This window comes from Pocillopora verrucosa, chromosome 12, assembly GCF_036669915.1.
Source record: "Pocillopora verrucosa isolate sample1 chromosome 12, ASM3666991v2, whole genome shotgun sequence".
NCBI classification, from domain to species: domain Eukaryota; kingdom Metazoa; phylum Cnidaria; class Anthozoa; order Scleractinia; family Pocilloporidae; genus Pocillopora; species Pocillopora verrucosa.
This window is the reverse complement of record NC_089323.1, coordinates 17,676,024-17,692,995: the sequence shown is the minus strand read 5'-3', so window position 1 is coordinate 17,692,995 and position 16,972 is coordinate 17,676,024. Positions and strand designations below refer to the sequence as shown.

Genomic DNA, 16,972 nt, shown 5'->3' with positions numbered 1-16,972 from the left:
TCAAAATTCATTTAGTAAAGTTATACTTTCATGCGGTATTAGTACTTCATGGTACTAAGCAATTTGGTAAAACTCAAATAATCGAGTGAAATTCTACCCTTTCTCGTAGAGCTTCCAATTTCATGTAGTTAAAATAACGTATTTCGCAAATTCAGAGATGTTCCTTGACAGTGTATAATTCCCGGACTTAAAACTTCTTTTTCCTTCTTTTCCTGACTTCGACGTCTGGTTGCACGGTTATGTCATTTCGGGCCAAGTAAGATAGAATGCAAACCTTTGCTGCAAGTGGACGCCGGATCAAACCCGTTTTCACAAGCGCATTGGCCATCATTGGTACAAAACTAAAAGCAACAAAGAAATAGAACACTTAACAATAAGACTGGACAGTGAAAAAAAGCTGTCAGGGATAAATTTCCACAATTATGTCAGGGATAAAATTCCACAATTATAGAATTTCTTTCTCTGCTAATTGGGTAAATAGTAGGAACTATTTTTCCTCAAGAGGCGCACTTTTCAAGAAACTTGAAGGTGCAGATGTAGCTTTTGTAGGCTAATGCAAAAAAAAAAGTGAAGTGTAAAAAGAAGCCGGAGAAACTTTATGGGTGAGTTAAGAGAGTGGGGAAGAGATTAAAATCGCTAGCTACCCACAATTCCCCCGTGCCTTACGGCGTCGTTCTGCCGTCGCTTTCGTTAAAAAAAGTAAAGAGACTCTGAACAGTGAACAACTATATATGTAAACTTACTCCTCGACCGGCACATTCTTTTCCATCAACCATTTCACATTTTTTTCTCTGGATTGACTGGCATCTATTCTCCTGACAAATCTACAAGGAATGAAAAAGTAGTGGTCAGATACTCGGACAGAAAGGTTAAAAGGTGACCGGTAGAGTATTATAACCGAATTTTTTGTTTACTCTTAGGTGGGATATTTATGCGGAAGGCAACTTCTTTTGAAGCCTTTGTGCAGAAGATTTTGCAAGTGAGATTACATTCTGATATCGATCCAATGACCGATGATTGTAAGGTTGTATTTTTGTTTTTTGTTTTATTTTTTTGCTTTTCTTTGCATGACTTTTGTTATTCACACTTGCCTTGTTTGCTCCACATTTAGTTCCTTCTTTACCATTCCCAGCCCGATAAAATCACTTTGATAATTCAGGGACGCAACGCTGTATTAACAAAAAGATGTAATCAGACTAAAAGATTAACCAGGAAATTATTTAAAGGAGCTTTATACCATACCATCTCATACCATACAACTCATTGATGAACGAATACTAGATTAAGTTTAAGAGTTATAACAAACAAACAAAGATATTAAAAACGTAGAACTAACTGCTAAGGATGTGAATTGAAAAAAAATTACCGCGCCTTGAAAATGAAAAGCTTCAAAGCCGTCAGTCTCAGAAAGAAAAAGCTGCAGCGTAGGGGGTTCCTTTTATATTTCTTTACGTCGCAAAGCCTCCCAATGTCCAACCCTACCTCTTCGTCCTTGGGGGCGGAAAACACCTTTGGCCAGCTAACAGGGCTCTGGCGCATTCGGGATAAAAGATTCGGTAACAACTAGGCGCAGATACCAACAATAAAGTCATGAAAACGGGTCGAAATGGGTTGATAGCCGAAACGGAAACTATTAGAACAGTCTAGTTATTATCAAAGTATCTAGTTAATAAAATAAAAAAAAAAGGTTGAAACTTTCGACGATTGATTTATCTTACTTGGGTCAAATAAGCTACTCTTAATGGCCCAGCAAGATAAGGAAACCAAAGTTGGGAACTTTTAATGTTGTAAACTTTTGAATTACCTGCATTGAGCCCCAGAAGGAAGAGGAATCCTTTTATAACCAGAGCCATAATCCACATCTGGTATTTGTCGAAAGCTGTCTGTGCACTGAATTTGTCCACACATAACATCGCTAGATTGATCAAATCCAGAAATTTCTTAACGTTGTCATCGGAGGCATGATGTACTGGTCTCTATCATTAGCCACCCAAGCCTTTCCCAACTTTTCAAAAAAAGGACTTGATTAGATGTTTTGAGAGCAATCTTCATTTGAAGAAAGTAGCAATATAGTGCGTTTTGCTAAGTTGCATTTTGGCTGGCATTTTGCAAACATTTTTGCAGTACTTAATGTTGTGATTTCGTTATCCTATGCTATAGGCAAAAATAAATGCAAAGAAAGCTGAAAAGATAAGTATAGATACAAAGATCACTTTCGTAAAATAGGTTTGTTACCTCTAGAATTATTTAAAGTTTTATATGGTGGCGCTTATGGGGTGCGCATATCTAGAGCTTTTATCAAAATAGCAGCGGACCATCAGCTTAATTTACATTTTTTTCTTGTCGATTGAACTAACCACCCCTCAAACATTTTTACATCTAGTATTTTCCATACTGGACCTTTTCGCACAGGGGCGGGGCCTTGTGGCGTCACATGTCCCGTACTGCGTTCTCCGTGAGTTGTATTTATCCCAGCATGCCTTTTCAGCTGAGCGGGCAGCTTACAGGTGAACCAAAAAAAAGTTAGTAGAGTTGCAGAGACAGATTATTATAATAAATCTTACTCCTCAAGTTAGAAAGACTCAAGGAAAGCGGGCACACTTACTTCCGCCCCACAGATCAGAACATTGAGTATCCAGTGAGTCGGCACATTTTCCTAAATGACAGAAGGACTGAAAAGGGCATAAAAAATCTCAACTAAGATCGCAACTTGGGAGCAATGAGCAAGAAGACGTCACTAATGATAAAGATAGTCAAGTATATGTCCCCCACTGATAGTGAAAGCATGGACGATAGAACGACAGTGGATGCTGTTTAGCGAACGGAGAGCGAAACGGATGCACGAACATTGTTTTAATTGCTCGTCATGTCGAAAACAATCTCATGGGGATAAGGGGTGGTAAGGTGAGGGGGGAAGGGGGTAAAGGACATTGTACTACCAAAAAGAAAGGGAGCCTGGGCATGACAGTGGATGCAAAGGACGGAGAGCGAAACTGGGCACAAACATTGTTGCGTGCTTGAGACATTCTACAGGACGGCATGATGTATCAGAAACAATCCCATGAGCAATAAGGAGGAGGGCGGTAAAAGATAAGGACATCTTCTCTACGCTCCTCCGCTTGCATGTCCATTTTACCGCTATAGCGACATTTTCCCGTTAAATAATGTTTCTTACATCAGCTTCCTGTTCATCTCCACCTTCGCTATAAACTGTCCACATTTTTCCATCTTCACTGTACCAAAGATAAAACCCTTCAACAAGATCCCATTCATATCCTTGCATGGTGACTCTTGTAATCATCTGAACCTGGGTAAATATGAAAAAAACAGCGGTTGAGTTCAATACATCACTAAAAAGAATTTTGACACTGTTGGTGCAGTTTTCCTAATTATGTCAGAACTCTGAAACGAATATTGCAGGTAATGTGGGCTAAGAAAGATAAGTTTTTTCTGCTGCAATGGAGGGAGGGGGAGAGCAGAAAATGTTGGAGTCTACCCACGTCAAGAGAGAGTCACCAAGAATCCTAAACGCAAAGTCTTAATTATTCTCGTCAGTGTTTTTCAACTTCTTTCTTGAACAGCTTAATCACTTCTTTGCTATCGCCACCGCTGGGTTTAGTCTTTCAGCGGCCACTTTTTAAAAAAAAAACTTAAGAGTTCAATATAGCCCACACTTGTTTGTACCTCTAACCCTCCATCAAAACGTTATCAAAACTGAATCAGTATGATGGTTACGATAACATGAAATCATACCGAGACATACCGATCGTCTGACTCTCCAGGCCCTATTTTACAGATCTACTAAACTGAAAGCAAAGCAACTAAAGGAAAGACATACTTTCCCAAGGTCGATCTGTAGGTACTCGTCTTTGTCACTTTTGTCACTCGGTTTACCACACCAAGCCTTAGGTCCATTGAGACGAGCGTATTTAGGCAGCCACTCATCGCTGAGTGTAGATGAGGCAGTTATTTGTTTATCTGCAATGATACCAGTTGACATACCAAGGGAAAGAACACAATCTGGGGAATGAGAAAAATAGCACCAGACAACTTTACCCATTACTACGCAAGTATCCAACACGATATTTCACTACTTTGTTAAGGTGCATACCCAACGTCACATGACCTTGTACACTCATAGTATTTGAGAAAAGTGCATTAAGTTATTAACAGATTTTAGAAATAAATGCCTCTAAAATCAGATTAGTGCGCGAATAAAATCGAAACAAAAATTGTACAGTTACCTCAGTCTCTGTCATAAATTATTATCTTGTGTTCTTGCACTATGCCTGTTTTGTATATGTTTACAAGAACAAGGGAGGTTGATTAGTTGCTTTACCAGCGTTTGCTGAACTCCGAAATTAAGCCCGCATGGCGAACTCACCTTGCTTCATGAACGTGACTTTGGTACGATCTTCGTCACACCCTTGCCACAAGCAAACCTCCACTCCCTCTCGAGGGTTACCACCATACAGATGAACACACATTCCAGTTGGTTTGTGTCTTAAGGAATGAGCTACGCGAGACAAAAAAATCCAGTGGCATTAGTGACAGACAGTGCCAAAATAATTGCCACAAAACTTATGTGTATGGCAGCAGAATGTGACCTGAGAGAACACGATTATGTTAGCTTGTCTATGCGATTAATGTAGGTATTGACTGATTGTCTGGTATGACTGTCTCTGTAAAGATAGTCCTTAAATCAACCAAAAATTTCACATAGGGCTCGTTTAGCCAGAACGCTTGCGATATAGGTCTTATTATGAGGACCAAAATTATGAACACTCTAAGGATAATGAGGACAAACCAAGACTATTCCGTGAGGCATCTTCAGACAGACTTACCAGCAGTTCTTTCAAATTTAGAGTCCTGTGGCTGACATTTGCTGCTGATCATGAGCTCACAATTTTTACCACGAGCTGGCTTACGAGGGCACACTGGTCTGCCGCTGCAGTGATGTTTAAGGGTACCATCCGCCGATAGGGAGAACTGCATAAAAGGCTGATCGCAAGGTTTTATTTGAGTAAGGACGAGAATAGTGCCATCCTGTGGCCGACAGTTTCCTTGCTGCGGCTTAATGCACATTCCGCTCGCTTGAAGGAGAGGTGTGGGCGCAGCGGGTTGAGCTTCAAACGAAAAAAAAAAGTTAATGAGAAAAAAACCCAGTTTTAGTTGAAGAACTAAAGAGAATTTAAACCTGGGACCTACATATTTTTAATCGAGCGCCCTCGACCATTTGGGCCTGGCCGCCTCAATGTTGAGATAACGTTAACCTTTTATTTTCTCTTTAACGTCTCACTCCCAAGATCTCATCAGCAATTCTCCTTACTGTCTGCCATACGATTCTCAGTACGTTAGTTTGGAGAATTTGGTATTGGATCAACTAATAATCCCTTAATTGATATCTTTATTGATTCTCATCACTTGTCTGCTTGATATTGTATTGATATTGTAAGGAGAAATTCTGTCTTGGTCACTTATGAGAGTTAAAGGGTTAATCATATAGTAAGTCTTTCTTGCCTTGTTCTCCTGAGCAGCCATAGAATTCTGTCTTAAGGCACATTCTTGAGTAGCTCCAGTACTGGGGATTTATTCTTAAGTACTGCGTCTCAATTGGTGGATTAAGCACAACATTTTTAGTTTGACCATAAGTCGTGGGTCCAACAAGAAGCTGAGATAGAAGTAAAACAAAAAGGACTCTACGTTTGCGCCGTCAGAGTTGTTTCTTTACATTGAAGTTACACTTTTATGACGCAGAACGGTTACAAGCTCAGAATATCTCAGAATAATGAGAGTTTCTTATAAGAAGACACTTGCCTGTCCTATACTGCGGCATGGATATCCGTCATGAATAAACGAATCCTCCGGGCACTAAAGCATATAGAAAAATAATTACTGAGTGTAACTATTGATAAGTCGAATCCCTAATCCAATCTTGTCTTGAAAAAGTTGTCCCTTCAGTTTTCCGGATGCCCTCACTGCATGAACAATTTGTTCGCTGTAAACATTCCGTTACATTGTCGGCTGGGAGAGGGTGATAAAATCGTTTTTGTGGGTTCCATGACATTAAAAAATTACCAAAAACCTGTCGTATGTTACACCAGAAAACGGTTTACTCTCGATTAAACGGATTAATAACCCATTTGGGATGTTGAGATAACTCGAGCTGGGGATTATCCTGATTTTTCTATTGCAATTTATGAGTACTCCTGAGTAGCGACGCGCATTGCAAGAATTAGGTGTCTTGCGTCTGCAGCAGTATGTAAAGAGAAACTATTTCATTGCTCAATGAAGTTCCTATTTACAAAATGACTGGCATACTTAGTTCTGTCGAATATGCAATAACACTCTGTCTAGTTCATGCATGATCAGCTCAACTGTCGACTACTCACGTCTCCATTATCTCCCGGGCAATACTCTGGTACATCACAATCACCTTCACTCGGTCGACACAGGATTCCGTGTGGTTTAAACTGTCAGGTCGGAGAGATATTTGAAAATGAAACTTTTTCATATACAACTGAATAAACTACTTTGTGGGATAAAAATTTAATAGTTAGTCTTAATTCCTTGCTCGAACCTACAGTTTTCATCTCATAACCATTTTGATCTTTTTTGTAATATTATTTCCTAGCTCTTTACAGTTTTCCTTTGCCACGAGAAGATGTTAAACGTTCTTTTTAACCCTTTACACCCCAACATCAGTATGCATATTCTCCATACTGTTCTCTATACATTTCCTAAGGGCTGAAAAGGAGAATTTGTCCAACAATCTAGAGTTTCATTAGTTGGTGATCATTTCCTCTATTCTCATGACGTTAATGTGTGATTCAGTGGTGATATTGTAAGGAGAAATTAGATGTGAATCACTCTAAGGGATTAAAGGGTTAATAGAGCTCGCCAGGCTATCAGTTGAGACTTTTGTAATTCAAGGGTACTTAATTTTGACTGCTTCACATTTCAAACTGGATGCTTTCAACCCGGCGCTGTGGGACGACTGTATAAAAAGTTTAAAAAGTTTTGTCGATGTTCGGATAGCCTCGACAGTGATTTTAATGATAAAAACTCACCACACAATCTTGACAGCAAGCGTGATTTAGTACACTGCACTGTGAGCCCGGCTTAAGTTTACAGCCTTTTGGTTGACAACACGGATCCAACTCCAGGCAATCCTAATGTAGAAATGAGAACAAACAAGTACAGATAAATAAATGAGCCGTCGAAAAGCACGTCCACCAAACTAGTGAAGTCTTCTGGCATCTTTGGTTTAACTAACTTGTGCGAGGTTAATTCCATCAAGGATTTTGGTTGTCGTGACAACCAGTATAAACGCAAAACTTCTTTCACCTCTTCGGTTCCACAATCACATTCCTCTCCTTGTTCCACAAGTCCATTTCCACATCTCGGTCGTATTTCCTAAGAGAGAGGAAGAACTTAGTTCTGTGTGTTCATTTTTCTCATTTCAAAATCAGCTGAATGGAATCGTCCTTTTAAGAGACCATGGGTAACGATAGGTTGAGAATTTTCCTCTATTTTTTTTATTGTTTTTTATTGTTGTTGTTGTTTTTTTTTTTTTTTACTATTTCCCATGTAGTCACAGAATTTCAAAATAACTTTTAAGTCATTTCAAAATTGTCTGACTTGCAAGTGGCCTTTAGAAGTTTATCATATCACTATACTGATACCATTTTTAAATCTACTTCCCGGCTGGAAAATATTCACTGAGGCATTTTATAGGTTATTTTCAGCAAAACGTTCAATAATACCTTTCGTGACCAAAATGCCTCAAAGAATTTTGAATTATGACCACAACCGACCCTCAACTGCATTGCGTGACTCCCCTTAAAATGTATCTGTATCTGACCAATTTTAGCTCAAGACTGTCACTAAATCTACTCGCCTCTAAACAGATTCTGTCGTAATTCAAACAAGAAAATATTGAATGATAACTTTAAAAGAAATACAAAACAACTGCTGTGTCGGTTTTCTTACAAAATTTTCAACAAAGACTTAGTAGTGGGTTATTTTAATTCACAGATATAACAATTCTTATCACACGCTCGAGCAAACATTCCTTCAATATCCGGAACCGTCGGGGTCCACTGTTATCAGAAATTTGTATACTCAGCCACCGTTGTGAGTGGCCTTGGTTTTGACTGAACAACAGAAGGAACATTATGCTCGGCAGAATTTTGCAACTTTTTTCCAACGGGCCTTTACAAAACGAAGCTTCTTTGGGGAATATTTCACCGCGTTTAATCCTCAAGACGAAACAGAACTTATGTGAAAATAAACCTCTTTGGTGTCACGCTTCATGACCCAGACGGCGTTGCGAATATGATGTGTTACTCTGGTATAAACTCTTGTATTTTCAGTCATGTCGTATTCAACGACTGATAATGTTATCATAGTTTATTAACTGTTTTTTTGTTATGAGTGTCAAGTTCACCTTAAGTTTGCAACAACATTTCTCGGCGTGATTTCTAGTAACAAAAGGTATTCAGTTAATTACAACAGAGTTTAGATATGGGGGATTCCTTTCATTGTTAAAATCTATTGAATCCATTGTTTTTTTATTTTGATTGGTTAGTTATGATTAAAAAGACAACATTATCGGTGGACATCAAAATTTAATGTGCTTTACGCAAATTAGTTTTTTTTGGTTGATAATAAAAAATCCGAGGCAGCCGGTGTAGCGCCATTCTAGTCAAGCCCTTCGAGCGAGCAGTTTAACGAACCTGCTGTGAGAAATAACTCTGTAGTCATGTCGAAGATCAGTGAAGACGAAATGAGCGAGTTCAGAGATGCTTTCACTTTGTTCGATCGCGTTGGAGATGGCAAAATTGATCCCGATCAAATTGAAGATATGCTTCGCGCCATGGGATTGAATCCACTAGGATCCGATCTTAAACAAGTGCGGGACGACTATAAGGATAAGAGAGTGGAATTTGAGGATTGGCTTGGAGTCTACACCCAGTTCAAAAGCAAACCAGAGCCAGTCAGGGAGGATTTCATAGAAGGATTCAAATGCTATGATCGCGATGGTTCAGGCACTATTGATGGGGCTTCGCTGAGAGGGCTGCTATGCCTGCGCGGAGACAGCAGACTGACAGAGGATGAAGCAAACGAGTTACTCGCCCCGGTGGAAGATACACAGAAAGGGGTGATAAACTACGAAGAAATCATCAAACTGGTAATGTCCAGGCCAGAGAAGATAGAATGAAAGAAGGAATTGAATAGGACTTTGCCGTATTCATTTCTTCTCAAGAGTGCTTAAATTTTATAGACTTTGACGGACCTAGGAACTATGTCATTTAAAATAACGGTTAAAACGAATGTTTTATTTGCATTTTTTTCTCAAAAGAGTTTATAATTTTGGCTTTAAAGAAAGGTGGCAATCTTTGGACCGACAGTTTACGAAATATGGACATGTTTTCACCCTCTTAACATTATGTATTAGCATCTTCTGATTTTATTAACTCTGTTTTAATTGTTTCCTAATGAGTTCTTTACCGAGATAGTAATAGTTTGAATAAATATATATATTTTAAGAGAACTCACTTTCACTATATTGCTTCACTTTAAAAATAAGTTGTTTTGCTCATGATGTAATTTCTGCAGTCTCGATTACAGCGAACAATGGTCGGCTTTCAAAAGCTGGGTGTGACTGACCAGCATTTTTTATCACATACATTGAATGTTTCCAAACTACAGCAAACTGTTTAGTTACCCTCTGATTTGACTGAATCATGTACTATCTGTGATGTGCATTTATGGTTTCACTTTATTGAAATTACTTTTAAACATGACAGAGATTTCGTCAGAGCGACAGACTGTTTGCTTGCAGATAGCAAACGGTTACGCTGCCGTGATCAAATATTGCCCCCGGGTATTCAATTATCACAAGTTCTCATTTGTAAAAATGATGTTTCTATAATGACACTAAGCGACAGTGAGACTAAAGTATAATTACAGATAAAATGGCTTTTGAGGGTACCAAAGAGATAACTTTATGGAACACTGCTTTTCATACCCGCTAATGTTGCGAACGCATACGGTACAGTGAGACTTTAGCGAGAAGAATTAGGACATTCAAAGATCAGAATTTTTCGTGACAACCGGAACTTGAAAGCACGTTCACTTTACCCTCTCTGATAACGAATCTTTTATTAGTATACTTGCGGCAAAGGTTACGGGGGAGGGGAGGGAGGGCAGCGACTTGAACAGTGGTCGGAAATCGCTATTATCGAACCATTTTGGCAACTATTGGGTAACGCGATTGCTTGGTTTCAGTTCCATTCGTTTAAATGCTAACATTGAATGCTACCTCTAAGATTGATGAAAGTATATGAGAACTCCTGAAAGAGAGGCAGAAATGTTTTCAAATTTGTTTATATAACTATAAGCTCACCGCTTGTGGACGATCGTACAAACAGAAGTCGTTCAGCTTTGCGAGACTTTTCATACTGCAGTCTGAGAATCCTGCAACGCGAGTCCTGTCCAGCAAATTTTGCAAGAATAGCATACTGTTAGCTTAAGCACTAAGTGTTTACAATTTCTTTTAATTTCGCAGTTAAGTGTCGGTTTGAGGTCTGGGTAAAGTAAATGCTACCGCCCCGCATTTTTTTTCTATTTTCCATCTTTAACTCGAGTTAAGATACCAATCTAACACAGCTTTTATCGTTTACAAAGAACCGAAACAATTCTTTTTCCATGAAGAGAGAACGAAGCATAACAAGAACTTACTTGTGTCCTCCCATGATACAACCTCTAGGGGTCAGACAAGTACATCCACCAATTTCTAACAGGCAAATAATTTCACACATAAACGTAGAGATGGTTAATTTGTGCAAAGCCATCAATGATAATTTTGGCCCACGTTTACCTGATAGATATTTGATATTCATTTCTTAAATAGCAGTTCACATATATGATTTTCATATATTTACAGTCAAAGACGTTTTATTTGTTAACGTGATCCAAATCTTTCTTGACCATTGTTATTTTCGTTCCTTACTCAGTTGCTTATTCAGCTAAAGTGCAGACTACTAGAATATATATTGCTTACTGACCTTCATCGTGTTCCATACCAAAGTTATGTCCCATCTCATGGGCTGAGGCTATCCAAGGTCCCACGGAGATATAATGGTCCCACTACAAGAAGGAAATTAATCAATGAATTGACCACGCACATGTGCACTCTTAAGTGAAGAGACCCAGTTCTACTGTACGGAATGATGTTAAAATGAGAGTTAAACCAAACGGTGTGCCCGATAAAGTTTATTACAAAAGTAAATTCGCCCTGACGAAGGGCTACTGCTCGAAATGTCAGCTTAATAAAATTTTTACCGTGGCCAACTTACATTATCAACTTAGTTAATGAAACCAAATTCTCATGGGATACCCCAACCCCCCCTCCCCTGCGGATGTAGCTGTACAGTTTCTTGAGAAAATTACCCCCTTCTTTCAAAATGAAAGACAGTTTATTACCGCAACTATTCCTGAAGAATCATCAGTGCACATGCCATATAGCGCGGCCATTCCTGCTGCGTCAGTCCAGCTGTTGTTGCTGCAACGAGAAACAGCGAACTTGATACGGCGTTTTAATCACATTTTGAGTTATTCAAGGTTAATTTCGGCAAAAGTATATTCATACATACATACATTCTAGTTTGCAAACGATAGAGAATCCAGCAGAAATTATACTCACCACATTAACTGTGCATTATCATGATCAGGGAAGGTTTTCTTCAGTATGTTCTTTCGATATTTTGCGAATCTGTCATAGTACACCGAAGCTGTTTCATTTCTGTCTATTTTGTCTCCATTGTTCCAGAATTCCAGTGCAACCAACACCACTCTGATGTTTATTTTGCTATAAATCTGAAAAGAATTCCTCTCGTGATTAAGAGCACTAATTATTATTATTATTTTTCTGTCAAAATACGTAGATACACAGTGGGAAGAGGTAAAGATAAGGCTGTTACAAACTTTGACTAATGACAACATTTTCTTATTGGTGAGTTCTGACTTAGATTTACACCAGCTTGTTCCAGAGTTTCAGTCAATAAAACGGGGCGAAACAGTGAATGGCACGATGGTGGCGTCGGAGAAAAAAAGTGGAAGGGGAGGGGAGGGTTACGTAGTTCATTTACTTACTTTATCCACAGCATTTACTAAAGTTATCATACGGTTGGTTACTTCTTCCTCTTCGTTTCCAAAATAATTGTACTGTTAAAAAAACAAAACAAAAAAATACAAATCATTATGTTGAGCTTTTATCTCTCGGCTGCGGCAGTGGCACAGCAGTGTTCCAGGAGATATGAAACATGAAAAGACAACATTTTCATATCTCACCAAATTTTTGTCCACGGCTATCATAAGCTCTGTGTATCTGGTCTCCGCCGTAGTAAAATAAGGACGATAGAATTCGTCAATTCCACGACGAACCTGATGATTTAAAAATTGTACAAAAACAAAAAACATAACATAGCTTGTGTGTTGATTAAATTTTAATTTTTGATACCATTTTGATCATCAATCAAAATCCAGTATAGCTCATGTTTATACATCAAATAACTTCGATTACCCTTTGAGTTGATCGGTTACCACTATGATCATAATCCCATGATTTTTTCCCGATGGCTTTTAAGTTCTTCGGGTGAGATGTGCCTACGATGGAAAAATCGCATAGTGCGGTGTAAAGTTTGGCTATATGGTTTTTTTTAAATTTATTCTTACAGTTCACCTTTCGTTATTGATAATGTCACTGTCGCTGTAATGGTGGTGGTTGTTGTCGGCGAGAATCTATTCGATTACCTGTCCTACTTAACTTTATCAACGTCGTCTAACTTGGGGCCATTCCTTCCAATTGCCAGAGGCTAAGTGTTCACCATATCGCTGATCGATTATCTGTTAGAATAGTTCAAAGTTCTTTATCCGTAGTTGATGAAATCAGTTATAGTTCTTACTTACTGCAATAAACTTTGTCCTCCTTACTACGGGGCTTTGTCCGGTAAATCTTGTGTGCTCTGTCTGACTAATGTTGAAAAAATGAGAGACATGCACGTTGAAAACAAACACAAGAAAATGAGACGACTCTAGAGAGCGTGAGCTCATGGTAATGGCTACAGCTTTTAAAAGGTCTCTCGGGCAACACCAATGTTACATCACAAGATAAATTTCTTGTTTATTTCTGGAACTTCAGCTTCGTATTTAAGGGCTATAAACGTTAGCCCAAAAATGATAAATTTGAGTCGTTGCCTCTTCGTTCCTCTTCTCAAAAAGACTCAGTTCATCCAGTCGCAGTTTGAAACACCTCCATACTGTCACATCAACATTTAAGACGTAAGATAGATTTTTCATGACGGGGCTACCGTGTCGCTACCGTGTAGTTAGAATTTGTGAGGCCTTCCAAGCTGTTTTGTTATAGATTGTCCCTTTTTCTTGACAAATAGGAGAGTGACATGTGTTCTTAGATTCTCCTCCCTTAGATACGCCCTTAAACATGTCTTATTTCTGCATACCGCCTTATGTTTACATGCCTGCATGGCATACCTCGGACGTTGTGGGTTCCACGTATAGTCTTTGCTTTCCATCGTCAATATAACCCCTGCCGTTGAACAGAGAGAACTTTTCTATCCCACAATGAATCTTCTGATTACCTCAAATACTGTGATTGAATGGGCCTAAAATTAAACTTTGCAAAGGACCTTGAAACAATTTCAAGCCGGTAAAAATTACCTTAATCCAGTACAAGTGCTGATTACGGCGATGGATTCTTCGTTGCCTCGGATTTTCCCATGGTAATGGCAGTTTTCCGGCCTTAACTATAAGATATGAATAAGCGACCAACATGAAATCAATTCAGTTGGGTACAAAAGTATCCCCGAGTCTCCCGGGCGTCTTTCTCATAAGAAGAGTACATAATCTTTCTCCTCCAATCATCTCTCTCTTCACGATCTCCCAGGGGTAGGGGAAGTAGCAGGGAAAAGCGGGAGGAGAGGGAAGAGGGGAGGGGAGCAAGGAAAAGGGACAGGAAATGCCATTAGGCAAAGCTATGTATTCAGTCTTAACACAGTTTATACAGGGTTCTTTTTTCGGAGTATACTCATGGTAAGACATCATGACATTTTCTAATGGTACTTGTGTTAAGCTTCCCTACCGTTTTCATCACGGGTGTACCGTCCTTCTCAAAGGATCTAATCATAAACGAACGAGGTACAAGTTCCCTGTAAAGAAAAGTATCAGAAAATCAGCCTCACTTTAATGTTTTTATTGTGGCCATTTGTCGACACTTGACATAAGTTAATTTGCAGTAAGAGAACATAAGACTAGTTTGGGAATGAGCCTGTTTTTGCCCAGAATGCGGGAAAACAGGGTAGACCTAGTCGTGATTGGTTTTGGTTTTGCATCTGATTGGTTGAGAGGGTAGTACGAATTTTCTGGACCAATCATAGAGCGAAATAAAGCCAACTCAAAGCAACCCCGGATATAATAAATTTCTCAGTATCTATACAACAAACTGCTATTAATACGAATCACAGTGGAGAGATTACAGCTACAATCCCGAGACGAATGTATCATTGATCATTTAACTCACTTGTTTTGATGCAGATCAACAATGTGCTCACCACTGTGGGATGGGATGACGAAGCTCACCTCACTCATGTGATCTTCCTGTGCAAGTCATAAAAATCATTAGTAAAACTGTGTTGCCTTGGATACCCACGAATCGTTACTAATCGAATCAGAGCCTAATTTCTCATATTGTGGTGTTCCTGAATAGGACACAGAGATCTTGGGATGTTTGTTTGAAGTTCATCCATACTTGTTTCTTGTGAGGGTTAACGTGGTAAGCGCTTAGTAAGAGTGCAAGGACCTTCACCTGTAACCCAGGCGTCGTTCGCCATTCGCTTTTCTTGGGAGCAAGACACAAATTGTTCGTTAACATACTCACGTTCTCTTTAGTAGATATGCATTCTCTGCTATCACCATTTCTCAAAAGTCTTTTGGGATATACCAGTTTTGTACTGCTAGGGTCCATTTCCTCTCCGGGAATCTTAAACCTCTCGCCTTCAGACTCTATCAGTTAAACGTATTCACACTTTTACTCCTGAGATCTCGAACTTAATTCTCCTCACTTCCAGCTATACATTTCTTATCATGTTGCCTATGAGAATTTAGTGTCAAATCAGAAAATGCAACATCCCGTGGTTGATATCTCCTTCATTCTTATATTATCCCCTGTTTGCAGGAAAATGTCTTGTTGATCATACCTGGGACTGTAAGGCGATCGCGTTCATCAGGCAAACAAAAAAAACTTGATCGCAATTTGGGTAAGGCCAAGACTCTTGGTATTACCGGGTAACCTGCTAAAAAAAACCTGGTTTCGAAATTCAGGTCATTTTTTGGTGGGAATGTAGTTAACGTGTGTTTAGAAACTGAAAACGAAATTTAAAAAAATGCAGTCAATTTGGAACCGAGGATATACTGTACTAAAAAAGATATATTCAAATAGCTACCAATCACTGTTGAACGTACTTGTGATGATGTAAATAATCAGCAGAAGAATTCCACAAATGCACGCCGCGGCTTTCAAGCAAGTCATGTTTCTTTCCTACCCTAAGCAGGGGAGAAATAAACGTCCAGAAAATTGTTACAAGGGGAAAGTGAGGAAGGTGTTTTTATTCAGTTAAATTTCGAGGGATTCCAGAGTTGATCGATGTCGTTCATTTTATAATAGTCACTATGGCCGTTGCAATTTATTATTTCCCTGATTACATGGAATAACTGAACTGCAGCTGCAGGCGGAATTGGTTTCAACAGACGCAATTTAACTCTTTACACTCTAACTTAGTATACATGTTCTTCAAACTGCTCTCTCTACATTTCTTAAGATGCTGACAAGTAGAATTTGTTAGGCAATCAAGAGCTTCTTTATCACTTTTGGTGATTTGTTTCCTTTAATCTCGAGAACTCTATGTGTGATTCTTGGGTGATATTTTAAGGAGTAATTAGATGTTAAGAAGAGTTTTAACACTAGCTTGATGTTTTAGGTCACTCAGGAGTCACTCCTAATTCCGTGGAAAAAAATCTTATTTGTACCCAACTCTTTCCGATGTCTTCCCGATATTTTATTTGGTAAAATTTGACATTTGTTTGGTGATTTTGAATTTGTTCCCGCTGAGTCTTGTAGGTCGGACTCATCATTGTTCGTAACTCGGTTTATTTTGGTCTTTAGTTTAAAAAGTGTTTGAAAGGAAGTTGACAGCTTATCAAGTGTTCGATGTTGCCTTCACTGGAAAACGATCTCGTTTGTTACTTCAGCAAGGAAAGTTACAATCAATATCACTTACCAGAGGCGTGGATGTTTGCTATCTGGTGATCCCAGTCTTTTCAATAACGAGTTTTATAAGTCAGCAGCCTGTAAACGTTTCGTCAACTAATAGTTCTCCAAATTACGTTCTGTGCCACGAGTAGTGTAACAATTAAGTTAAATGATGAACAAATACGCAATCGAACCAATCATTTATATCCAACAATTAAATTAAATGGATTATAATAACCTATTAAACAACCAACTTGATTGGTCGACAACCGTGTCATTAGAAAGCAGGTTAGGGTATGTTGCATTCTCTTTAATTAGTTCCGAAGTCGTAAAAAGGCTAAATATCTTGACAATACGTTAAACTGAAATTTATAAAATACTTAATTTGTGCATATGGTGACAATTTGGTGTCCAGAAGCGACCAGATAACAATTATAATTACAGCGTACGCTACCTTTGTACACAACACGCTTGGTTTAACTCAATCATGTCGCCGTCAATGTGTTAGTGGCAATATTGTGAATAGAACAGGTCGCATATTGCTCGGCTGTTTTGAACAATATGTTCCCTGTTTCCAAATATTAAAGAGTTAATTATTTTTAAAAGTAACATGTACTTTATGATCGCAATGTGCCAATTGTA

The 16,972-nt window shown here is 38.7% G+C and overlaps 2 protein-coding genes across 2 annotated transcripts; one reads left to right on the top strand and one right to left on the bottom strand.

Annotated features, from left to right (window-relative positions):
- Nucleotides 1-8,670: 8,670 nt before the first annotated feature.
- On the top strand, nucleotides 8,671-9,556 carry LOC131799843 (myosin-2 essential light chain-like). Its single transcript, XM_059117526.2, has one exon. It carries the CDS (start codon nucleotides 8,765-8,767, stop codon nucleotides 9,221-9,223), a length of 459 nt encoding a protein of 152 aa, XP_058973509.2. The 5' UTR covers nucleotides 8,671-8,764; the 3' UTR covers nucleotides 9,224-9,556.
- An 843-nt stretch (nucleotides 9,557-10,399) lies between these two features.
- On the bottom strand, nucleotides 10,400-15,610 carry LOC131799872 (disintegrin and metalloproteinase domain-containing protein 12). The gene is made up of 13 exons (XM_066158919.1): nucleotides 15,544-15,610; nucleotides 14,960-15,084; nucleotides 14,603-14,679; nucleotides 14,165-14,231; nucleotides 13,744-13,829; nucleotides 13,558-13,612; nucleotides 12,358-12,450; nucleotides 12,160-12,231; nucleotides 11,711-11,883; nucleotides 11,491-11,569; nucleotides 11,073-11,154; nucleotides 10,747-10,801; nucleotides 10,400-10,496 (listed from the first exon to the last, which is right to left on the bottom strand). The coding sequence occupies exons 1-13, from the start codon at nucleotides 15,608-15,610 to the stop codon at nucleotides 10,400-10,402; spliced, it is 1,128 nt and encodes a 375-aa protein (XP_066015016.1).
- Nucleotides 15,611-16,972: the final 1,362 nt, after the last annotated feature.

Coding starts and splice junctions, on each gene's coding strand:
- LOC131799843 (XM_059117526.2), top strand. CDS start 8,765: ATGTCGAAGATCAGTGAAGACGAAATGAGCGAGTTCAGAGATGCTTTC.
- LOC131799872 (XM_066158919.1), bottom strand. CDS start 15,610: ATGACTTGCTTGAAAGCCGCGGCGTGCATTTGTGGAATTCTTCTGCTG. Junction 12,451..13,557: donor TGGAACCCACAACGTCCGAG/GTATGCCATGCA, acceptor TTAAATCATCAG/GTTCGTCGTGGAATTGACGA. Junction 11,884..12,159: donor TAGTAAATGCTGTGGATAAA/GTAAGTAAATGA, acceptor AATTCTTTTCAG/ATTTATAGCAAAATAAACAT.